This window comes from Xylaria bambusicola (genome assembly GCF_022495145.1).
Source record: "Xylaria bambusicola strain CBS 139988 unplaced genomic scaffold F5B22scaffold_98, whole genome shotgun sequence".
NCBI classification, from domain to species: Eukaryota; Fungi; Ascomycota; class Sordariomycetes; order Xylariales; family Xylariaceae; genus Xylaria; species Xylaria bambusicola.
Window position 1 is genome coordinate 48871 of NW_025953651.1, and position 24459 is coordinate 73329.

At 43.6% G+C, this 24459-nt stretch overlaps 5 protein-coding genes across 5 annotated transcripts; 3 read left to right on the forward strand and 2 right to left on the reverse strand.

Moving 5' to 3' along the window:
• Nucleotides 1-188: 188 nt before the first annotated feature.
• On the forward strand, nt 189-3667 carry F5B22DRAFT_631250 (double-strand break repair protein mus-23). The gene is made up of 5 exons (XM_047976609.1): nt 189-472; nt 558-685; nt 765-1857; nt 1935-3270; nt 3347-3667. The coding sequence occupies exons 1-4, from the start codon at nt 451-453 to the stop codon at nt 2918-2920; spliced, it is 2229 nt and encodes a 742-aa protein (XP_047824829.1). The 5' UTR covers nt 189-450; the 3' UTR covers nt 2921-3270; nt 3347-3667.
• A 959-nt stretch (nt 3668-4626) lies between these two features.
• Nucleotides 4627-6096, forward strand: F5B22DRAFT_662758 (LicD family-domain-containing protein; the record flags this gene model as incomplete). The annotated part of the gene is made up of 4 exons (XM_047980472.1): nt 4627-4689; nt 4954-5246; nt 5361-5726; nt 5946-6096. The coding sequence occupies 4 exons, from the start codon at nt 4627-4629 to the stop codon at nt 6094-6096; spliced, it is 873 nt and encodes a 290-aa protein (XP_047824830.1).
• A 468-nt stretch (nt 6097-6564) lies between these two features.
• Nucleotides 6565-13824, reverse strand: F5B22DRAFT_652590 (ankyrin repeat-containing domain protein; the record flags this gene model as incomplete). Its single annotated transcript, XM_047979628.1, has 3 exons — nt 6565-8612; nt 8708-12411; nt 12464-13824. 3 exons carry the CDS (start codon nt 13822-13824, stop codon nt 6565-6567), a joined length of 7113 nt encoding a protein of 2370 aa, XP_047824831.1.
• A 1247-nt stretch (nt 13825-15071) lies between these two features.
• F5B22DRAFT_581041 (HET-domain-containing protein) lies at nt 15072-17615 on the forward strand. The gene is made up of 2 exons (XM_047973263.1): nt 15072-15902; nt 15974-17615. The coding sequence occupies exons 1-2, from the start codon at nt 15310-15312 to the stop codon at nt 17226-17228; spliced, it is 1848 nt and encodes a 615-aa protein (XP_047824832.1). The 5' UTR covers nt 15072-15309; the 3' UTR covers nt 17229-17615.
• On the reverse strand, nt 17481-20832 carry F5B22DRAFT_631256 (HET-domain-containing protein). Its single transcript, XM_047976610.1, has one exon. The coding sequence runs from the start codon at nt 20430-20432 to the stop codon at nt 18003-18005; it is 2430 nt and encodes an 809-aa protein (XP_047824833.1). The 5' UTR covers nt 20433-20832; the 3' UTR covers nt 17481-18002.
• Between the last annotated feature and the right edge of the window lie 3627 nt (nt 20833-24459).

Genomic DNA, 24459 nt, shown 5'->3' on the forward strand with positions numbered 1-24459 from the left:
TCCCTAATATTAAGTTGAGCACAGCATTGTTGTATCTGTATCAACTGATAATGTGGGCAAAAAAGAGTTGGCTACTGAAAAGGTACCTCAGTACCTTCTACAAGACTAAGGTACCTGGGATCAATTAAAGTCTGGCACGTGATTTCGCGGGGCGAAGGGTCCATGTTTCGAATTCAACGCGTCTGTATTCCGAACCGTACTAAGTAAACTAAGCTGCCCGATTAGCCATGGTGACGTCCTGCTGAATACTGACTTGATTAAGTAGGCAGTAAGAAGATATCTACGTCAAGTTGAAATGAGGCTTCAGAATGTCACACTCATCACACTATTATATTAGGTAGCCACTGAACCACAGCATTGACTGGGTAGGTAAGGTGGGAAAGATAGATATATCGTTCACATTCACTCTAATACCGTTCCTGCCACAACCTATCATCGAGCACCTACAGCATGCCATCCTCACAGTCGACAGGTATGCTCTTATTTGTTTGCATCCGAGATTCCCAAGCCGAACCCAGTCACGCCCCGTTATTTCTAACTAACAATACTTGCATTAGATGCGGACACTATCCGCATCCTCGTCGCTACTGATAACCATGTGGGCTACGAGGAGCGCGACCCCGTCCGCAAAGACGACAGCTGGAAGACGTTTGACGAGATTATGAATCTAGCACAGACAGAAGATGTAGGCCCCCAGAATCACGTCTGTCGTCTCGGAAGAGGCAGGTTGGTGCATGGTGCTTACTCGGTGTTCCGCAATCTAGGTAGACATGGTCTTGCTTGCTGGTGATCTCTTCCACGATAACAAGCCATCAAGGTTGTCCATGTACCATGTCATGCGATCACTTCGGAAGAACTGCCTCGGCATGAAACCATGCGAGCTCCAGTTTCTTAGTGACGCCAACGAGGTCTTCGCGAGTGCCTTCGGCCATGTCAATTACGAGGACCCGGACATTAACATTTCCATCCCCGTCTTCTCCATTCATGGCAACCACGACGACCCCAGCGGCCAAGGAAACTATTGCTCACTCGACCTACTTCAGGTTGCTGGTCTTGTCAACTACTACGGTCGCACTCCCAAGGCAGACGAGATCGACGTGAAGCCTGTCTTACTCCAGAAAGGCCAGACCAAGCTGGCCCTCTACGGAATCAGTAACGTGCGCGATGAGCGCATGTTTCGTAATTTCCGTGATCACAAGGTGAAATGGTTTCGCCCCAATCAGCAGTCAACAGACTGGTTCAACCTGCTTGCCGTTCATCAGAACCACCACGCCCATACTGCCACTAGTTATCTGCCTGAGAACATGCTGCCCGAATGGCTCGATTTAGTCGTTTGGGGTCATGAGCACGAATGTCTCATTGATCCTCGACACAACCCTGAAACAGGCTTTCACGTCATGCAGCCCGGATCATCTGTTGCTACATCGCTGGTGCCGGGCGAAGCTGTGGCGAAACATGTCGCCGTGGTAAGTATTACCGGCAAGGATTTCTCGGTTGAAAAGCATCGCCTAAAGACTGTCCGCCCGTTTGTTACCGCTGAAATAGTACTAGCCAGTGATAAGAGGTTTAAGGGTCTAGAGAAGAAGAAAGAAAATCGGCAGGAATTGACCAGAAGGTTGATGACTGTGGTGGAAGAAATGATTGCAGAAGCTAATGCGGAATGGGATTCTCTACAAGAGGTTGACGTTGACGAAAGCGAGCGGCCACGACCCTTAATCCGATTGAAAGTTGAATACACAGCGCCTGATGGCGGCCACTACGATATTGAGAATCCCCAACGTTTCTCTAACCGGTTCTCGGACAAGGTCGCCAATACTAATGACGTGGTTCACTTCTATCGAAAGAAGACGGGGTCAAGTACGTGACCCAGCCGATTTTGAGTCCTTTGTCTCTCTATTTCTCTTCCATTCTTCGTGTAGTGCTAATGGAATTAGAACGTGCTACGGCCACTGATGCGCTGTCCGAAGAGGTCGTCGCCAGTCTCGCCGAGATGGATAGTGTCAAAGTTGCAAAGCTCGTCGAGGAGTATCTAAAGGCCCAGTCACTGAAGATACTTCCTCAGGCACCATTCGGCGATGCAGTGACGCAATTCGTCGACAAAGACGACAAGCATGCAATGGAACAATTTGTCAACGAATCTTTATCCGGTCAGGTCAAACAGATGTTGTCGTTAGAAAATGACGACGAAAACCTTGATCAAGCAATGGAAATAATCAAGCAGAAACTTGAGCACCAATTTGTTACGGGCCAGCTCAAGCGTGGCCCCAAACTTAGATACAAACCCAAGCCGGATGAATGGGACTCTGATCTCGAGGGTCATTGGGAAGACCAACCCGAGGCAATCGATCGTAATCCGATACCAGAACCAGCACCAGAACCTGCGAAACCCCGTGCACGAGCACAAGCACGAAAGCCCACGCGTACAGGATTCCTCGACGACGATGATGACGAAGAGATGAACGATTTTGCAGAAGAAGAGATTCCAGCACCTAAGACGAGAGGACGGCCTAAAGCAGCGACTACAACCCGGGCCAAGGCCGCTCCAAAAGCTCCCGCTAAGAAGCCTGCTGCCCCTAAAGGTCGCGGCCGCGGTCGCAAGCAGGCCGATGAAGACGAAGACGACGACGGCGACGATATTGTCATGGACGACGATAATTACGACCCTCCTGCACCACCACCGCCGAAGCGCACTACCGCGTCTCGAGCCATTACTACTACACGATCCCAACCATCACGGTCGCAGACTTCCTCGCGAGCGACTTCCTCCGCCGCAACATCTGCGGCAGCAAAGACCCGACAGACGAAATTGAACTTCTCGCAGAAGGCCGCGACGCAGCAGGAACCGCTTGAGATCAGCGACGACGAGATCTCCGATGATCCGTTCGAAACGGCGCCTGCGACGAGGACTAGGAAGCGTTGAAGACAAAGGTACTCGATGAGGACTTGTTCTTGGCGGCCCGGTCCTCAACCATGTGACGCGCATTTGGAGATGAATTACTGTTCGGCAGTAATGTAGATATCTTAGGCGAACGGGGCAGAAGAGGAGTAGTTTATGGATCTGGGCTAAGTCCGTGAGTCTTCTATATATTAGATGGGTTTATACTGTAGTGGGGAGTATACGGGAGTGATATAGGGTCGTGAATGTGACTAGTGATTGCTAGTATTGCTGAATTACATAGTCATTTATAATAACTCTTCTATTCTACCCGTTTCGCTCGGGGCGGCTTGACCACTTGTTGCCGTCAGTATGCCGGTGAACCTCTATTGTTGGTTAGTCGTCACTTTGCTGTCTAAGTCTATACCTGTCCTTCTTCCACCGCCTATTTGCTCATTTCCTTATTGCTAGAGCTCTTTACGCCGCTAGTAACATGGGTCCCTATAGTAGACGTTGAGGCTTTTGTAGAGTCTGGGATATATTGGTATGACTTGATTGATAAACAACAAGATAGCTAACTAACTCAACATCAAGTGAATGTTTGGATAAGGTAATAGGGGCAATGGCATTTCCACAGCTACTTGTGTTAGATTGTTAATGCTAGATGAGGTGCTCGGATGGTACCATTTGCGTCGATAGATATTGACTGCTGCGCGAATTCGAGTCTATAAGTGCTCGTTATGTTATACTATGAGGGGGTGACATAAACTTATATCATACTGCGTATCTAAGTGTAGTACAGCTATGATATATATCTTCGAGACCAGAAGAACGTTTATCACGCGACGGTGGTTTATGGGTGTGATTTGTGCTCGTGCATTCCCTTTTAAAGTTTATTTCGGGTATTCCTCTGTAGGACATGGCGTCGGCAGCACCACCCATTGCTTATCATCAATCAACGGTGTGAGATATCGATATGTGAATCCTCTCCGGATGTGAGCCCATAATTCTTTCCGTATTTCTGTCAGTCTGTCTTGTAATAATGAAGTTCTCCAGATAGGCCTAAGATGTACAAGTCAGACGTCTCAAGATAGAAATAGGCCGTCTCTGATACTTTGAAAGCGAGAGTCAAAGGGGTGTCTTGTCTAGGATACGCAGGTCTAAACTTAATGTCCGCCTCGTTACCGTGGTAAACTGAGAACCCTCTCTTCTCTCCACGGTTTACGCTGAAGGGGAAACCGGTTATCAGAGACGGTGCCACAAGGGTGTAAGTGTATCATGATGGTAGGGTGGCCATTTAATGGAGAACTAGATACGAGCAGCCGGGCGTGAGCCGTATAGTTGTAGTGTGCATGATTACGCGGCGAAACGGAGGAATCGTTCTAGATGCCGGCATATGCGTGATCCTTTAGTTCTTGAACTTGGTCTCAATGATGTCGGTATCACGATATCGAAATAGGCATTCGCATACAATCCTTCCCAGTGAGTCTTTAAGCCTATGACGATGTATGACTACTATTCATCTGTTTGATTATCGCCAACTGTCGAGGACCAGTTCTTTTACATGCTGGCTGGCCAATTCATACCTACTAGTTAGACTGTCTGTGATGACGATCTCCTGAACACCCTGGAATTCACCATCAAGAGCACGATATCCATAGCTCATGTGACCCGAAGCCACATTGTATTCATCAACCCGGCACATAGCGGAACGGATAGGATCCAATTGCCCCAAGTTTTAATCTAGGGCGATGCATATCCTTCGTCCCTTCATCCTCTTCGCCATATTCATAGCCATAAACGCAGCGCCGATAGTAATAACAGAGGTAGAAGTCGTAATTGCGACGGCGGCAGCAACAGCAGTGGCCTCGGTAGTAGCGCCGGTATCCACAGAGATATCCCCTGTGAAAACGGAGACACACAAAGCGAAACTGCCAGAGAATCCAAGAAAGACGACCCCGTCTCCTCCAAAAGAGGATCCAAAAGAAAAGGAGACGGAGAAAGAAAAGCAACAAAAGCAGCAAAAACCAAAACCAAGGCCGAAGCAGAAGCAGAAAGATCAGAAACCAAAAGAACAGAAGTACTTTCATGAACCTGGATGGGATCTCGAGAGCGGTCACTATGACTCGCGGTTCTTCCAAGGCAAGATACCGTACGAGAAGCACCGGCCCGTACTCCGACACCTCATCAGGTCATATCTGACGACGTTCAGGGAACTAGGGGTAGATACGTGGCTGGCGCACGGCTCGCTGCTGGGATGGTGGTGGAACGCGCAGATCATGCCGTGGGACTACGATCTCGACGTGCAAGTCAGCGTGGCGACGCTGGCGTTCCTCGGGGAGCGGTATAATCGGAGCATGCACTTTTACGAGTACGATATCGATGAAGACGAAGACTTGGGAAGCTTCACACTAGACAACAGTGCCACCGGCTCCCTTACCGCCAATACAAGCACGGCCGACGGTAACGTTACCTATCCCGAGAGTGATGACGAGAGAGAAGGGGCGAATAATACGGCAACGACGACGACGGTGAAGAAGATGTATCTCCTCGACGTCAACCCGTACTACGGCGCGCTGACCAAGGGCAACGGCGCCAATGTGATCGACGCGCGCTGGATCGACACGAGCAATGGCATGTTCATCGATATCACGGGCCTGCGCGAGCGCGACGCCGATAAGAGCCCGGGAGTCTGGAGCTGCAAGAATAACCACCGCTACCGCACGGGTGAACTCTGGCCGCTGCGGCGCACCGAGTTCGAGGGTGTTCAGGCTTGGATCCCGTATGCCTTTGACAAGGTCCTGACTGACGAGTACGGTCCCAAGAGTCTGGTTACAGAGGAATGGGCTGGGTAAGCGTTCTTTTTTCTTTCTCTTCATTCTTCTTACCTTTGCCTCCTCCTCTCCTATTTTTTACCCCTTTTGCTTTGCGTCGTTCCCCTTTCCCATAGTTTCGTACCCCGACAAGCCCCTCTTGTACAACTCACTTTCTGTTCATTCCTCTCAGATATTCCTACATCGATACTTGACAAGTTGAGTGTATAGCTGACGGAACTCTTCTCTGGAAACAGACATCGCTGGATACCGGAGCGCAGAGAATGGGTCAAAGTCCCGAAGAAGAAAGATAAGAATAAGAAGCCGCCTAAGAAGGTAGAGCATATAACAACGGACGATGGAAAGAATATCGAGATCGTGTATGAGGAGGTGGTTGTTGAGGCATGAGTAAGAGGGATAAGGTGCAGCGAATGCGTATTCAAATGGTTCGCGGAATAGTACATATGATAGCTTCCGTTGTCCATTTAGCTCTGCCTAATCGGTGATTTTCTTCAAAAGGAATCTTCTCAGTCACATAGGACAGCTTCTGCGATAGTTCTAAGTAAGCAGCCTTCATTCACCCACACCTCGTGTCAGGTGATATAGTCACATAGACCCTAGGGGTGGCTGTATTAGACCTATTGGCTATATAAAGGGGTGTTGGCCCCCCCTTCGAGGGTTGGAGGGTTCAGGATTCAATGAATATTGACGCCTATACTATCCTTTCTACCTACCTACTTGACTGTGACTGACCTTCTATTCACTCCGGGACCAACCCATCTGACACCTCGTTTAGAGCGAAACGAAGTAGGTCCTTGTAGAAAATCGGTTGGTATAAAACACCCGCACTAAGACCGAGACAAAACAAACAATTATCTAGTCACTATCACTCGACTCGCTTTCATCGCTTGATTCATCCTCGACGCTCGATTCATCGCCATCACTTAACCCGCCCTCATCACTCGACCCGTCGTCGTCGGCCGATTCTCCATTCTCCGTTTGGCTTATGTCTTCACTAGTGATGTTCATAATCTCTCCATGAAGTGACTTTAAAATCTTCTGGAATCGGTTAGCATACTCGAGCATAGTCTCGGCCCTTCGTCTTTTCCACTCCCACTTCAATGGCAACTTGATTTGTGTAAGTCCTCTCCATTCTTTGACTTGTTTGTCTTCCCCATCCAGACTGAAGTTGGTGTTCGTAATCTTCGCCTGCTCAGTGTAGCGATTAACGAGTAGCCATTCAAGCACTTCCTCCTTTCCACGAGTAGCTGTAGATGCGAATCTGCTGACTTGAGAACCGCGATGCTGGTAAAAAGGCCTTGCTCCTCGTCGTACCAGGTATTTGACTGCATCAAGCTGTCCGTGAACCGATGCGACAGTTAATACAGTGCCTTCATCACAAAATTCGGCGTCAATATCAATACCGATTGAGAGCAAATCATCGACGGCCGCAACATGCCCTGTAGATAGAGCTAAGTACAGTAAGCTATATTCCCCCATGGCAACTGAGTCTGACACCTTTATTAATCCTCCTCGCCCAAGATATCGATGGATTAGGCGATATGCCTTGGCGACGTGGGAAAGAGAATCTCGATCGAAACTCAATATACCCCGAACCCAATGGGAAGGCCAATGGAGATCTTGGATGCGCAGAGATAAAGGATATTCCGTGAGGATATGTCGCAAAATCCGATGCGTAGAGGATTTCATTATGTTTAGTAGAGCGCATTCACCACTTTTGTCGAGGTGGTGGACGTCAAAAGCTCTGCGAAACAGAAAAGAGCATAGTTGCACCTGGGAAGTTTCACCAGCCCCCTCTCCTACAGTTATAGCGACCAGATTTCTCCCAAGCGAATCTCCAGTAATATTTTGCTGAAACCGTAATAAATGTTTGGCTGTTTGAACGTGGCCTTTCGCGCATGCAAGCATGAGAGGCGTGCGTAATTCACGTAAAGCCAGTGGCTCGATGCAAGCTCGGTACTTTATGAGCAGCTTGAGCACATTGATCGAGCCACTTTCCGCCGCATAATGCAAGGGTGTACGACCTTCGAGGGCTGTGAGCTCGATGTTTGCCCCATTTTCGATGAGAAGTGTCGCAGCATCGAGACTGTCTAGGTGCGCAGACATATGTAAGGCCGTCATGCCCTTCCATAGGCTGCTCCTCTGATTTATAATTTCCAGAACGTTGGGCAATTTATGCAGAAAACGAGAAAGAATTTCAAGTCCCCCTAAATTCTCTCTCTTAACAGCTACATGCAAAGGCGTCTGTTTTTGACTGTTGAAATTGCCACCCTCATTCAAGTAATGTTCTATGAGCGTGAACAATATGGGATTGTAATCGTCATCGGCTATGGCCGCCTCCAGGGCAGTAGCATATTCCGGCATGTTGGGCCCTTCGAAGACAATTGAAACCTTTGCCCCTTTCTCGAGGAGCCATTCCACGGCTCGAGAAGACATCTTCTTACTGATTGCAAGCATCAGGGCGGTGACGGGCTGAGGTTTGCATATCTCTGAATCAATAGGCCATCCTCGCGTGAGCAGTCTTTCACAAGCATTCAAATCCCCTTGGCTTAACGCCATATAGAATGCCTCGGTCATATGTGCGCTATCTTTTTCATCTAGTTGATAGATCATACTTTCGTTCTCGTTGTTTAAATCCCGAAAAATCCTTATAAGCTGATTGTTCCCGGTTTTATATGCGTAAACGAGGGGGGAAAGCCCATGTACGTCCGTCTTCATCTTAGCACCTAGATTAAGGAGTTCTTCCACGACATCCGTGTGCTGGCCTTCAACTGCCAGATGCAACGGCGATTTTCCATCTCGCGTAGTTCGGTCGATATCGCAACCATGTTGATAAAGGAAACGAATAACCAACAGCTGCCCGCGTTGAGCTGCATAATGCATAGGAGTCTGAAGGTTTTTGTCTATTTAACGTAAATTAGTGACGGATAAATAGGACGGACAGATGGTAGCACATGTGCACCAGTTCAAAAACAAGTAAAATCCAAATGGAACGTACCGACTGATTCGAGATCTTCAAACCATTTTTCATGAAGAAACAGCTTCATACAGTCTACATGACCTAAATCCGCTGCGAGATGGAACACATTAGCTCCTGAAATACTAGGACGACCAGGAAAAGTACGACTAGGGTGTCTGCGAGGGCTTCTCCAGGTCTGATTCCATTTGGCAGCGAGCTGGTGTGATGTTGAGTGCTTCGCGATTAGTTTCAAGAACTCCAGTTTGTTCCGCGAAACTGCAAATAGGGCAGCGTTGAACCCCCTCTCATTGGTGACCCACGGATCTACTCCAAACTCCAGCAAAACTTTTGCTGTTGTGAAAAATCCCCCAGCAAGGTGAAATGCTAGCGCTGAGCCGAAGAAGGGAGCAACTCCGGCGTCAGCACCCGCCTCAAGGATCAGTCGTAGCTTCTGGGCAGAACGTTTCTTGCGATAGTAATCTCTCCACCCCAAGAAGTAGATGATAGGCATACCACGAAGCCCATCACACCGTTCATTAAGTCTATTCGCGTTTACATATGAGAGCAAGCATCTCAAAGTATCATCGGAGATCGCTACTTTTGGTATGCACGCTATCTCCAGGGCTGACATTGAGTCTACTGGTCGATGAACATCGGCGCCATTCTCCAGCAGCCTCTTCATTAAATCACGGTCGTCATGGAGTATTGCCTCGGATAGAAGCCAAGTGATAGAATCAGATTTGGCAGCATTATCCCCAAATTCTGTTTGAGATGTTATCTTGAGTAGCATCGAAGAAAGGAAGTTCCAGTGCTTCAGGGGCCTCCATTTCCCCCTATTAAGCGTGTGGAGTCGGTCTTGGCGCATGGCCGACCTTGAAGGCCAGGCAGAAGCTGATTCATAGAGTGCGGTTACGAACAAAACTAGTGCTGAGATTTTATCCTCTTTCTGGTCGGTAGATTGGGCGACTGGTACGGGAGCGGTAGTGATCTTGTCTTTTAGAGAGGCCGGTATGTTTCGTGGCTGCGTAGCAGCGCGAGAGCAATGGCATTCGCCTTCCCGACTCTTGCAGAGCGAACCATCACAGCTAAAACCACGGTAGGTAGCAGGCAAAGAAGTGAGGAAAGTTTGATTAGTTAACGGTTCGTAGATAGCGACAAACTGATGATTAGGATGGTTGAAATTTGCATGCTTCACACAGTCTGAGCAGTAATCCCAATCGAGACAGTTGATGCATTTGTGACGAACTTCTCGAATGTCTTTATCACAGCCATCACAGACAGAATGGTGGAGGACATCTAGGGAATTCAGAAGACCAGTATCGAAGAAAAAGGTGAGAACTTGATTGGCCCACCGGAATTTTGCACTCTCCTGATTGACGTACACACCGATCAACCCAGAGAAGTGTGGCCAGATATGCGCCATTGCATAGACAGCTGCTTCGTATTGCCATGGTTCGGACGTTGGTAACAGTGCGTGCAAGATTTGTGGTTGTATTTCAATGTCTTCCTTTACAAACTGTTGAGAGAATATGGCAATAAATGAACTGAAAGGTGTTAACCGGTCTTTACGAGGCCTGTAGCAATGTGGGAATGTTGCCACTAGCAATTCTACACATGGCACTGATGCCATCGGGGAAATGTAATGGAGTGGGCTACCCAACTCATCATCAAATTCGTCGAGCTCAATTCCCATATCCAGAAGCTTGTTCATGACTTCTAAAGAACCCAGCCGTGCTGCTTGTCGGTAGAGAGGCTCGTCACTTTTCCAGAATGATGCTGTAGGGCAGTGCTCCAAGAGAAGCGTTAGGACTTTCTCGTTTCGTTTCTCAAGGGCAATGCACATCGCGGTTTTACCTGAATAATCAGAGACAACTTGTAATGCCTCGTTCTTGTCTGGTGCTAAGCTGATAAGCAGCTCCAGTGCCTGTATGTCTTCGTCTTTGACTGCCTGATGCCAAATAGTATCTGGATGACTGCTGCAGACTGCCGCTGTAGAAACATGGTGTAGTAAGAGAATTTTAAGGATGTCTCTACTTCGGTTTCTTGAACCATTAATTATATTTATTGGTTTTATGCCTTGGTTTGTCGCAACTTCAGGGTCGACTCCAATCTTCAACAGTAGACCGAGAACATCTAGAGAGCTGAGAAGGCAAGCTAGGTGAACTGCTGTGAGCTGTTGATCCCCAACTTTAAACCTGGTGTTCTTTATAACCTCGTGTTGATTGTCTTCTAACAGCTTTTCCAAAGAAAAAACGTCATTGGATGCAACTATTGACTGTAGATCGTTCCGTATCTTACGATCATCAGACAACAGCTCATCCAGATCCCAGTACCTGGTATTACCCTTGAGTTTTCGGTATATAGTAGAATAAAGTCGTTTAGAAATATCGCTAGTGTTGTCGTTGGCGAATTTGAGATCTCTCAGTAACTGCACCAGTGTATCATACCCATCATGTGAATGATTCAGATATTCGTATTCCATTAACACAGTTTCCATGTCGTCCCAATCTTCTTCATTAACAACCAATCCAGCTCGTATGAGGTCAGGAAATAATGCAAAGGTCTTAGAGTGATTTGGCGACAGGTGCATTGTCCCCATGAGCGTTCTCTGTTGAAAAGGTGTTGAGAGGTGTGGGGTCGCACTTGCCCCGGCGGCAAGGAGAAGGCGAACAGTTTGGCCCTGTGCAAGCGGCGACTTATTGTACGGTACAAAATTCGTCATAATTCTGTGGTTGACCAGACGCTTGTCGTGGAGGAAAACGACAATCCCGCCCAGAGCGCAGTGTAGAGGAGTACCGAAGCGGCTTGAGAGGTTCACTCTAGCTCCGTGTCTCAATAGGTGACCACATAGGCTCGGCAAGCCGAGCAGTGATGCCATATGTAAAGGAGTAAAATCTGGTCGGGTAACGGCATCCACTAGTTTGATGAACGTGTCTATGTCTGCTGGGCCAGTTTTCATTTCATGGGTGTGAAATGACTTGTCGCCATCTAAAACCCTAAATCTACCAGCTTCTAATCTAATATTTGCGGAAGTCCAGGAGTACACAAATTGAACAACCCACTGGCAAAATTGAGATGTTTTTGGACTCTGGAAAAGCGCCTGGATAAGCCCCGTTGTTGTAGCATCGGCTTTGCTACAATCTCCATCTTCCAGTTGGTACATGAGCCGGAACCAGCGGTTCGCGCAATGTCCGTAGAACGGTCTTGTTTGACGTCGCTGCAGAATATGATGGAGATATCCCTTTTCTCCTCTAGGTTTTCTGTTGAATTCTTCCAGCATTAAGTATCGCAAGCAAACTTGAGCCAAAAGATTATAAGCCGTACTCATTGAGACACGGTAAAAGCCTAGAATTGGATGCGCGGGATCAATACTCTCAAGGAATTCCAGCACAGTAAAGTGGGAGAATTCGAGATGTGCACCGTTGGCTGACTTCCTAATGAGGCTGCCACACCTCAACATGATCTCGTACTCGTCCACCATGTCTTCCTTAGTGAGAACATTTGAGTCCTCTCGGATTGAGACGGCTTCAATTAAGATATTCACATTGGTAAAAGAGGCGCGAATCAATAGCAGAGTCTTGTGGACCAGCCTACGCACTTCTGGACCGGACTGCTCGACCTTCAAAAGAATGCGCTCATAGGTAGCTGGTAGCGTTGGTGGAAGTTTGGACAAGGCGTCCCGCTTCTCTCGATCGGTTGGCAGCTCGCCAAGATAGTCTAGTTGACAAGCCGCCCATCTAAACCTGGATTCGAAAGTTAGGGCATCTCTATGAACATATGGGTTTGCATACTAACATCCCCTTGGCATCGTGCACAAGTTTGTCTATAATATCGGCCTTCAATTTGAGATTCCGTATTCTGAACTGCTTCAACTCGATGCGCTTCTCTAGTTCGGCGGAAACGTAAAGTTGTAAATCTTCCGTATGCGCCGCGATCTCAATGTGGACAAAACGTGATTCAAGTCGATCGCGAATACCAACCACATCTCGGCTAAGCAGTAGCGTCGTGATTGAAGCACTGTTCATTTTCGATGACAGCTGCAATAGACTCAAAATAACCTCATCTCCCTCACATTCATCGAGACCGTCAACAACGACAAAAATCTGATCAAACATTCCACACATATATTCGAAAATCGTTAAGAGCTTCTGTACAGAAGGTTCCAAGGTTAAGGGCTTCTGGGAAACTAGCTCCTTTTGGTACTCCTCCAAGATCTGGAATGCTTCCTCATTCTGACAGGCTAGCTGTGCAGCGAGCGACGATATTAGGTTCCTTGCTGAATGCGTGGATTTGTCACTATAGGTACAGAAGAAATATATCGTGGCTTTTCTGTCGTCTGCTGAGCTCAGCTTCAGGCACTCATAGAGAATCAAGCCTGCGAGAACTGATTTGCCGGCCCCGGGGATGCCAGTGACCCATAGCTTTGAGCTCGGTGTCACTCTCCATGCTTTAAATTCGTCTAACTCAGTAAACCACAAGCCTGTCGAGGGATGGCGCAGACCTTGTACCATTTCGAAGTCATGCGAAGGATTGACGAATTTGGTGAAATAGCTCAGTACTTCTCTGCGCCTTTCGTCCAGGAAGACTTTAGTATTGATCTCCAGGATTTCCTGCACAGTATTTTCGACACTGATCAAATATTTTTTTGTTTCTTCTTGGAGTTTATCTGCTACTTCCTGACGAGACAGGCACATTGCCAAGCGACTATAAGAGCTCGCACTCAACGCCACGTTGATCGTCTGCTTATGGTGCTGGATCGTTTGAACCATCCCATTCGTATGATCTAACGAAAATGGCCACTTAAGACGGCTTCGAAGTTTTGTCAAAGTAGAAGAGGACTTTAGGTCATCTCTTGCCCGTTGAAGACCAATCTCAATACGATTCAAAATCGTTTGGCAGCTGTGGAGGTGATGCAGTTGCAGGTTTGGCGAATCTTGTACTGCCTCCTCGCCAGCCTTTAAGGTAATCTCGAGCTCACGGGCGACCAAGGACAAGTGATGAAGAAGGACAGAAAACTGCTTCATCTCCTCCAACAGACGTTCGGCCTCTTTAGGCGCGTCTTTAACATCTTTTATATACGTCGCTACTCGTGCGAAAGCAGCGCCAGCAATTGCCACTAGGCCTGCGACAGAGCCCGAAATGGATAGAGGATCCATGATGGAACCGTGACTTTTTCCGGCGCCCAAATTCTTGCCAACAAGGGTGTGAATGGGGTATTTGAGTCAGCAGTTGAGGTGATGCGACTTGAAATCTACTATGTCCACATAGATATAATTGAAAATATGAATTTATAGTTCATCATATTTAGATTTTCAAACTGACAGGGAGAACTCAAGGCATTAAGAGAAGGACAATGGAGTGCCTACCAGGCAGACTTTTAGCATATGCATCTTGAACTGTCGATAATCGGACTCGAGTACTTGTATATTTACGCTATGAAGATGTAGCTACGTGAATGGTGTGTGACCTCTGGATATCGAATAGACGCCCGTGCTGTTAGCCCGACGGGTGGCGATGTTACGGTCGGTAGTATTCGGCATCATTTCCCCCAAAGCTCATACCATTTTGATAGCGGCGCCTTACAGCAAGCGGCAATTCGACAAATAACATCAACAAGGCTGCTGGATGGAGCAGCCACTGGCACTCAAGGACTAATTATGTATGGCACCCTTCCCTACATACCTGTTAGGTTGTGACCTTAATGAATACATTGGAAAATCAACTCCAAAAGAGATGTAGGATTTCCAGTCAGTCAGCCTCGATATGCTGTAGTTACGCGGGGATGTGACCCAAGGTTGCGACATCAGCTTAGGCAGACTGCAGGCTATGGGCCATGATGCCTTGTCTCATGCAGGCCGCGGGCAATAAGGTATTAATTTCTTAAGGCCCCCAAGTTGTTGTCACTATAGTTCATAGGACACAAATTTTGATTATGTTACGTGTATATAGACAAAACATGATCATACGAGATAGTAGTAGAATGCTGGGTAACAAAGGAGACGCGCGCTATCACACAAATTATGAACTATGGACTAGATGGCCTTTTCTAAAGAATTAGAATCAAGCGTAGTTAAACGACTTGTTTCAAGGACGATCGGCGAGATGCACTTTGAAAGCCTCCCTCTATACACCTGTATTATCAGGGCGTGCTACGGCAAGGGGTATCTTATCTTAGATTCGTACCTAGGTAGTGCACGTCACGCGCGGAGGTTGTTGAAGGCATATATTTGGGGAAGGGGGCAATGTAAAGCTCTCTATGCTCCTTCGCCTTGCCTAGACCGCGTGCAAGTACAAGGTATACGATAGATGAGATCATGGAGTAGACAAATGAAAATGGGTAGTATATATATAATGAAATACCATGCCCAAGTGGTGAGTGAAGATGCTAGCCATGCCATCAGTTGAGAGACACCACTAACTACTAGAAACCCTTGTTACAAATTGCATTGACCATTCTGACATGTCATTTAGGAGCCACTTACTAGGCATACTAGGTTTAGTGCAGCTGGTGTATTGTACAGATAATACGGGCGACCAACAATAACGTGCATGAGAGGCCACTCTAGGGTGTGCGGGGGTGTTCGAGATCCGGAGTCATTTTTGCACAACTTTCTGCTATCCCCCTATGTACGTACGTAGCCATGCAAAACCCACCAGAATTTCCGTATGAGCCCTTGGACAAGGCTCAGAAGAGTTTTCGGTTACTGATCATCCTTGCGGGGAGGGAGGAAGAGGCACTTCAGTTGCGCCTTTCCCATGCAATCATCGACAACCCAGCAGCAGTGTACGAGACTATCTCTTACTGTTGGCAAGATGCCACACAACGTAGCTCCGTCAGTGTGGATGGTCGTCTGGTCGACGTTCCGGCGAGCGCTGTTGCAGCGCTCAAGTGCGTGCGGAACGCTGAACGATCCCGCGTTGTCTGGATTGACTCGATTTGCATCAACCAGTCGGACCTGAGCGAGCGAGCGTATCAGGTAGCCTTGATGGCCAATATCTACAGATCTGCGAAATGCAACCTGGTGTACTTAGGAGAGAATGACGAGCCCACGAGAAAGGGCTTCGAAATAGTCGAGCGGCTATACGAGGAAATACGGCGCAAAACACTTGACTTGTCTGAGTTTAATGACTTAATCGAACGGTACTTGGAGGGGAATCCATATTCTAATGATAAGATTGAGTGTCAGCTTGACGAGAGTGCTTTGTTGTGCGTTTTCGGTCGACCGTGGTTCCAGTGAGTCATACAAATGTGATACAGGTTGATTTTCCTACGACATGAGCTAATTTAACTGGCTTACGCTGTAGACGGCTATGGATTGTACAAGAAGCTGCCCTTTCTGCTGCCAATACATGTTTCTGCGGTCGGGACTTCTCAATCAGCCTTAATGTGCTCCTACGGGTGGCCATTTGGCTCTGCTATCACCGACCTTCCTTGTCCCCATGGTTTTGGAATAATGATGCTCTTCACGACGTAGCAGATTTATGGTCTCTAGTGGACAACAAGAATCCAGCACCCGCTGATGGAAATTACTCCGACCCGGATAGCATGACTTCATTATTGCTGAGATCACAGTACCGTCATTGCTCGGACCCTAGAGACAAGGTCTTCGGGATTCTCAGCTTGTTAAACAAAGAAGACGAAAACTCTCCTGAAACATCCTTGCTGGAAGTAGATTACAGAAGGCCATGCCACGAAATCATGCGCGACGCTACCCGTTATGCAGTACAAGAGCTGAACAGCCTGAACATACTCAAAGCGGCTGGGTGCTGCAGAACAGATCACAGTTTCGAGCTTGAGGGTTGTCCTTCGTGGGTAGCCCGGGTAGACCTACAATTCGACGACACTTACGATGCAGAGACAATTTCAAATTTATCATTCCATTCCCATGCAGGCAGAGGTCTTTACGCTGATGATTTAAGAACCAACTATGCCGGTCATGATGTCCTTGCTGTGCCTGGCTACACCATCGCGCACATTGTTGAAGTATCTGATATCTTCGAACCTAGCGTGTGGGATAACAGAGCTCGGCTCGCAGAGATTCTCGGAAGTGTGAACCGGATGATTGAGAAGCTCGATGCCGAAGATATCCAATGGCGGTCAGACTACAATCCACAGGGTTCGGATATCCCTGTAGACGTGATTCGGGCTTTAACACTCGATCTTAGCCATAATAGGAAGAGGTGTAATGCAATCGATTATATCGCCTTTGATCAGCTGCTCAAGAAACTCAGATCAGACCCCTCTACGCCATTAGAAGACGACGAGGAGAAGTATTACACAGCTCTACGATCGAGCTGCTCGAACCGGCGTTTCTTTACAGGAAACGAAGGGCATATCGGAATGGTTCCTCGCTGTGCCCGCTCCGGAGACCACCTTGCTGTACTGTGCAGCTCTTCAGTCCCGTTTGCACTCCGAGAATCCAGAAACAACGATGAGCGATACCAGAACACACGTTTTTGGCTACTAGGACAAGCGTGGATTAACGGTGTCATGGATGGATATTATGTCGAAAGTGCTTTGGAGCTGGGATTAGAACCTGAAGAGCTTTTTCTGATCTAAGTCATCTATAGATATAAGGGCAGGGTCCAATCTGCAGTTAGTACTTCAATAAACTAAGAAAATAAAATGCGACATGATTTTCTTTTACAATATTACCACCTCACCTGTCATATTGAAGGCTGCGAAAGCTCCCTGGCTGTCAGGTGATATAGTCACATAGACCCTAGGGGTGGCTGTATTAGACCTACTGGCTATATAAAGGGGTGTTGGCCCCCCCTTCGAGGATTGGAGGGTTCAGGATTCAATGAATATTGACGCCTATATTATCCCTTCTACCTACCTACTTGACTGTGACTGACCTTCTACTCACTCTGGGACCAACCTGTCTGACACTGGCCTTGATGAGCCAGTTTTATCTCGATCCTACATTCTACGCTGCCTCTAGATTGCTAACTTTCGAGTAAACAAAACTTGCTTGGAATCTACTTACGCACAGCCCAGGTAGTGATACACGCTTGCTGTCGCTACTAATTAGATATCAAGTACGAAACATTATAAATTTGATTGGTTATATGGTCACATAGCTTTCGCAGTCCTCAATAGGATACATTCAAAATTCATCCCCTTACCCGGCTCCTCAGTTCATTCTCAGAAAGGGTTTGACGAGAAAGCTATCCTATGTAGTCCTACCTTTCTCTTACTTCTCTTAGCCTGCCCAGTGAGCATATACACCCGGGCCAGGTCGACTGCGATGAGTCTGCCGCCAAAGGATGTTTCTAGGACGATTCCAAGACTCGCCTCTATCAGCCACATACAGCAAGCATTTCCTTGCTATCACTCGAGACCGATCGTCTTGAATACAGGGTCCGCCTTGATCCAGTCTACTAGGTAAAGCCAGCCGACAGCAATGCGTCGCCAAAACAGAGATCCCTCCTCACGGTGAATAAACAACACATTTACCGCCGGCTGCGTTCTCTCCTTGTCGACAGAAAAAGATGAAAACAACGATATACCCATACACTCAAAAGAAGCCGCGTGTAATGCTTCTTCTGACTTGGTATTACCCGCGAGTTCTGATTCGGGCTGAACCTCCCCTATTCTTCGACCCCCTGAATCAGTGAGGTACATCTTGCCAATCTTAGAGCCTTGTGTAATAGACGCTTTTAAACATGTGGTTTGTGCACGAGTCAACAAAATCCCGGGATGTAGCTGCGCAATTAACTGTCGGTCCTCCTCTTGGGAGCCAGTCGTGAAATACTGTGTATCCTCAAATGCAGAGCACCGAGTTCTTTCTATGTCCTTCCAGATAGCCTCAAGACAGGGCCAACGCTGTGCGATCTGCGATTGGCACGTGGCACAGCCTTCGGGCCTCTCTGTATGTGCCCAGATTCTCTCAGTCAAGCGAAGGTTGGTCCAATCGCTAGATTCACAGGAAGTAGAACATTTCTCGAGTTCCTGCTTCACGTCTTCCGGAACTGTAGGCTCAACACATCCTTTCAACCACGCAACAAGAAGAAGGGTCTGGGCTCTGGAGTCCAAATTTAACCCAGGATGAAGACTGTTTTTAGATTTGACCCTTTTCAGCTCTCCATTTCGATCCTGGTAATACCATTGAACAAGCGTTCCTAGGAACCCGTTGAGGCCTAGATAAATGATTGGATTTGTGACTGTCCCAATTACTGACGTCCATGACCACGAAGGAAAGCCGAGGGCAACGACTGTCGGCCTCCGCCTGATCTTGCAATACCAAAGCAGGGCTTGATCAAAATCAGCTTCTGGGAGTCCGTAAATGCTTAGATCGCCTTCATAGAGCTCCGTGAGGATGCCCAGGAAAGCATCCAGGATATCAGATTGGTGGGTGAGAGACTTCGCTGTGTATGACTCTAGGTGGCGGACAAAGTCGTCGAATTTAGCTGTGTCATCAATAAAGCCATCAATTCCATGATCTATCATGCCTTGTTTACTCAAGTGGCTAAAATGCCGGCCAAACGTTGGTCTCGAACACTGATCTTCTCGCTGGTACGGAGCGTCACTGTCGCTACATTCAAACCAAAGCTCGAAAGGAGTAAAGAAGAGCTTTCTTCGAGACAGGGTTGCTTCCTGGTATGTCCAACCTCGTTCATTCCATCTAGACACCTCCAAAGGCACTTTGATGTCTGGATATCCTGATATCAATTCAACCCCACACACAACAGTCCTGGACTGGAAGACCTCGCGGGTAGTTGTGACACCTGCAATCGGATCATCCATGTTAATCCCGCTCGCATGTATGATGGTAAATTCAGCCGATGAGTATATTTTCCCCATGGCGTTGATTTGTGCCTGCTTTTCAGGCCCGTTATCATCCTGTTGAATGCAGAGCCGATCTACCCAAAGGAAGCGCTGATTTAGTTGCCGACATACGGTGATGGCATCTTTAATTGCCTTCGGTAAGCTAAGCTTCCCCAGCCCGCCGGGGGCCGTCAGCTCATGCTTGTTGGAACGCAGCAAGGCGTTAATTCTTGATGTATCTGGCTTTCCCCATACATAACTGAGGGCAACAAATTTGATGTCATAGCCGAGTTCGGAGTCAGGTAGAAAGTCAGAAACAAGTCTCTGCTTGTCCACATCAATGAGTCGAAAGCCTTGCGGCACTGTTGAATGCTCCAATCTCACGCAGTGATGATCATCGGTGCACCGATGGATCCATTGTTGGACGATAGGCCAACTAACATATGGTCTGATATATGGAACCCACTCCTTTGAAGGTTCGCGGCAAGCGATCTCCATTTCCTCGTGTCCATCGACCGTATCAAGGTTCAATATAAGCCTAAAACTCCCGTACTCCTGTGCCAGCCATAAAGTCACAGCTGTGTTTGCTCGCACATCCTCTTCACGCTTTTGAGACATTATACAGTATGAGTGTATGGCGTTGGCCAAAAGACTGCATAATGCACATCCCGTATTTGACATAATCCTCGATATCGCATTGCTATTTTTGGGTGAATTGAGGTGAACCAAGAGGCCGGTGAGTCTTTGGCGCAGGCATATCGCAAGATGACGGAGTCGAATATGACTGCAGAAGTTGCAAAGAGGTTCCTGTTCAGCTTGCAAAGAGCAGTTCTCGCAGAAATCGTGCAGCACGCTGTCTATATCCCCCCTCTCGCTTTTGTCAAATATCGGGGGTGCGAAGCGGGCGCAGAGGTTGCCTGGACATCTTAGACTTTCCATAGCTCCATCTATCACGTCTCTACTCTGCATTGGCAAGAACGTGTCTAAAATCATATATGGATAACATGGTGAGATGTATTGATTACGGATGGGGGCAGCCTTCTATTGGCATTTCCATTTCCGATTAAACACAGCCACACAAGCTTCGTGGCGGCTATGTTTGTTGGGGGCGAAAAATATACCAAGGCTGTAATAAATCAGCGAGATCAGTCTGTAAGCAAGCAGATTTTGCCTTGCATTGCAGCTATTGGTTGGTACGTAGGCATATTGTCGAGTTAAGTGAGTATAGAAATCATGAGTTCTAAGAGTTGAGGCAACATCGAAGCATGTCGGCGGGTAGTCCGAGTCTTTGAGTGGCGTAGCTATCTTCGGATCAGGGGGCTCGCTTACGCGCTGGCTTGTGAAATCGGTTGATTGGTGGATCTATTCAGCATTGCGAGGAGCGATTCCTGCTACATCCTTAACTATCTACTCATATGTAATAACATTAAACTATCTATCTTAGGTTCAGAATTCCATTATCCTTTGTTGTTATTTTCTTATGTACTGAGCTTTTTCTACACTCACTTAAAAAGAGGATTTTGAAAAACCTTTAATAACTTTTCGGATTCGAACCTAATTATTAAATAAATTAAGCCGCTATAACCGGAAGTTTAACTTCTATTTAACAGGAGGCTCGCATTTTAGGCGCAAATGGCAAACGCGGAAGAAAACGGAGGAATAGTAATGGATAACCGATTTATTAATAACGTAATGGAAAACTAAAATGGACCTATTAATAATATAACTATAATATAATAGCTATTTAATAAGAAGTAGGCTATTATTAATTTAAAAAAAATTAAAGGGATATTAAATAAAGTATTTAAATTAATATTATAGCTTATAATAAATAAAAAAGTAAAGAAAGGACTTTTTTTATAAAAAAATATAAAAAGGGTATAATTAATTTATTTTATTTATAAACTAATTATAAAATAGGTAAAACCGAAATTAAATATAAAAAAAAGGGATAATGCTTTAATTATTTAAAAAAACTTTAAAAAAACCTTATAAAAAGCTTTATATTAAACTATATATATAATAATAAACCTTTTAAAATTATAAGCTTAAATAATAGCTATTATATAATTAAACAATATTAATAAAATAATATTATTAAAATATAATAAAGAAATCTTTATTTAAATTAAAGAATAAATAAATAATTTTAAAAAAAGAATATTAAGGGATATGATAAAAGTAATAAATATAATATTCCTTAAAAATAATATTATTATAATAAAAAAGCTATATAGTAATAATATAGTAGTAATATTTAAAAATATAGTATTAAAGGAAATAATAAATAAAAAGTAAATAATAAAAGCTTTTAATAAAAGGTTAAAGCTATAATATAAAAAGGTAATTATAATTATAAAAGGAATGTTAAAGAATTAAATTTAAAAAATATATATAAACGAAAAACTATTATAATTACTTTAAAGGGAATATTTAAATATTATATATTATAAAAAAATAATACTTAAAAATAATAAAGTAAAGTTAATATTTATTATTATTTATATTATTAATATATAATTATAGCTTTTTATAAAAAGCTTAACTTTTTAATTATAAACCCTTTTTATTAGAATTAAAGATTATATAATATTTTAATTATTATAAATATAAATATATTATAAAATATTAAAAAGAAAAAAAAATACTTAATAAAGAAAATTAATAAAAAAAAGAAGTATATAAATTATAATAAAGCTTATATAATTTAAAATAAAGGATATAAAAGGGAAATAAAAAAAAAGATAAAATAAAAGTAATATATATCTTATAACTTAAAAGCTTTTAAAATAAAAAGAAGGTAAAAGTTATAAATAAAAAAGTAATTAGCTTTAAAGCTCCTTTAATATTAGCCTTTATTAAGCTTAATAATAGTAGATTATTAATAAAAAGGTTATAAATTAATAATAATATAAAAAGATTAACCTTATTATTTATTTAATAATATATAATAACGCATCTCCCACTTGACCTGGCCACCCAATTGACCTGGCCACCCCCCTAGCCCATACAAAAAACGTCGGTGCGTTAATCACGTGATAATTTAATAACTCTATAAATATTAGTTGTATAAAGTAATAAAATATACCGTTGGATTTGTAATAAAAAGGGCTATTCAACGGTACCCTTTACTAACTTTTACGACTTGCATTCGCGGAGTTATTAAGTAATACGCTAAAGTAAGCGCTAAATTAATCCTTGCTTAGTGCCACTTTAGCGTATTGCTTAATATCTTGCTTAATAAATTTTATAAAAAATAGTAAAAAATACCGTTGGATTCCCCTTTAAATAACGGATTTAACGGTACTAATTATTAAATCGTGGGACTAATATTGGTTAAGTTATTACAGATTGAAACATTGGATTTTTATATAGGTTAAGGGGGTGGCCAGGTCAATTGGGTGGCCAGGTCAAGTGGGAGATGCGTTATAGCCTTTTAAAATATTATAGGATTAAAAACTAATATAATAAAGGTACTTTTAAATATTAATTTTAATTATATAATAATATAAAAATCTTTAATTAATAAATATAATAACGCATCTCCCACTTAACCTGGCCACCCAATTGAGCTGGCCACCCCTTTAACCTATATAAAATCCCATTGTTTTAATTTAAAATAACTTTACGAATATTAATTGTACGATTCAATGATTAGTACCATTAGATCCGTTATTTAAAGGGGAATCCAACGGTATTTTTTACTATTTTTTATAAAATTTATTAAGCGAGATATTAAGCAATACGCTAAAGGGGCGCTAAGCAAGGGTTAATTTAGCGCTTACTTTAGCGTATTGCTTAATAACTCCGCGAATATAAGTCATAAGAAGTAGTAAATAGTACCGTTAAATAGCTCTTTTTATTACGAATCTAATGGTATATTTTATTACTTTATACGATTAATATTCGTAGAGTTATTGAATTATCACGTGATTAGCGCACCGACGTTTTTTGTATGGGCTAGGGGGGTGGCCAGCTCAAGTGGGAGATGCGTTAATATTTATTACTTTAAAAACTATAATTATTAACCTATATAAAAAAAAGGTAAAGTTATATTATATATTAATAAAAAAATAATAATAAAATTATTAGGAAAAAAATATAAAAAGGATTAAATAAATATAATAATAAATAATATTTAATGGATATTTATAATTAATGGAATTGAATTAATATTTTTAGGTAACATTTCTAAAGTTAAATTAAAAGTATTATTTTATTATTAATCTTATAATAAAGTATATAGAAAATTCTAACTATATAGGTATTTTAACTAATCCTTAAAGCGTAGCGCTCCTATTAAAAGCGCCTTTATAGGTATACTTTTGCCGAGGCGTAATGCACCTTCATCAGGGGCGCACTATGCTATTAGCTAAAAGCGCTGCACTATTAGCAAAAGCGCTACGCTGCTAGTAAAAGCATTATGCTATTAATAAAAACGCTACACTGCTAATAAAAATGCTACGCTATTTTATTATATATCCTTTAGTTAAATAATATTGCTATATAATTAATTACTTAACTTTAACGTTTTATATAACTAATAAACTATAATATATTTAATATTTCTTTTATATATTTAAACCTATTTTTACCTTTTTAACTTTAAAGGCCTTTTTACCTAATTTCCTTTTAATACATATTTAACCTTTTATTAATTAAAATAAATAAAATAATTTAAATGCTTTATATTTTACTTTTTATTAATATATTTATTTTAATTAATACTTTTTAAATTTATAATGTTAAATTATATAATTATTTTTATATATTATTTATAATACCTTATTTTTAATATTTATTATAATAATATTTAAAGTTAATATATAAAGTTTATATTATTAATTATTTAATATTTATTAAAATAACCTTTATTATTTATATTTATTAAATATAACATTTAAGGTTAATATATTAATAAATATTTTATTAAAAAGTATTATTATTATATAAAGTTTTATTTATTTACTTAATATTATTATAATAATTATATATTTAAAAATATAATATATAAAAAATA

Excerpts from the sequence above, each read along its gene's own strand:
- F5B22DRAFT_581041 (XM_047973263.1), top strand. The coding sequence starts at position 15,310 with ATGCAAAACCCACCAGAATTTCCGTATGAGCCCTTGGACAAGGCTCAG. Across the intron at positions 15,903-15,973 it reads TTCGGTCGACCGTGGTTCCA|ACGGCTATGGATTGTACAAG; the intron begins GTGAGTCATACA and ends CTTACGCTGTAG.
- F5B22DRAFT_631250 (XM_047976609.1), top strand. The coding sequence starts at position 451 with ATGCCATCCTCACAGTCGACAG. Across the intron at positions 473-557 it reads GCCATCCTCACAGTCGACAG|ATGCGGACACTATCCGCATC; the intron begins GTATGCTCTTAT and ends TACTTGCATTAG. Across the intron at positions 1,858-1,934 it reads TCGAAAGAAGACGGGGTCAA|AACGTGCTACGGCCACTGAT; the intron begins GTACGTGACCCA and ends TAATGGAATTAG.
- F5B22DRAFT_631256 (XM_047976610.1), bottom strand. The coding sequence starts at position 20,432 with ATGATTTTAGACACGTTCTTGCCAATGCAGAGTAGAGACGTGATAGAT.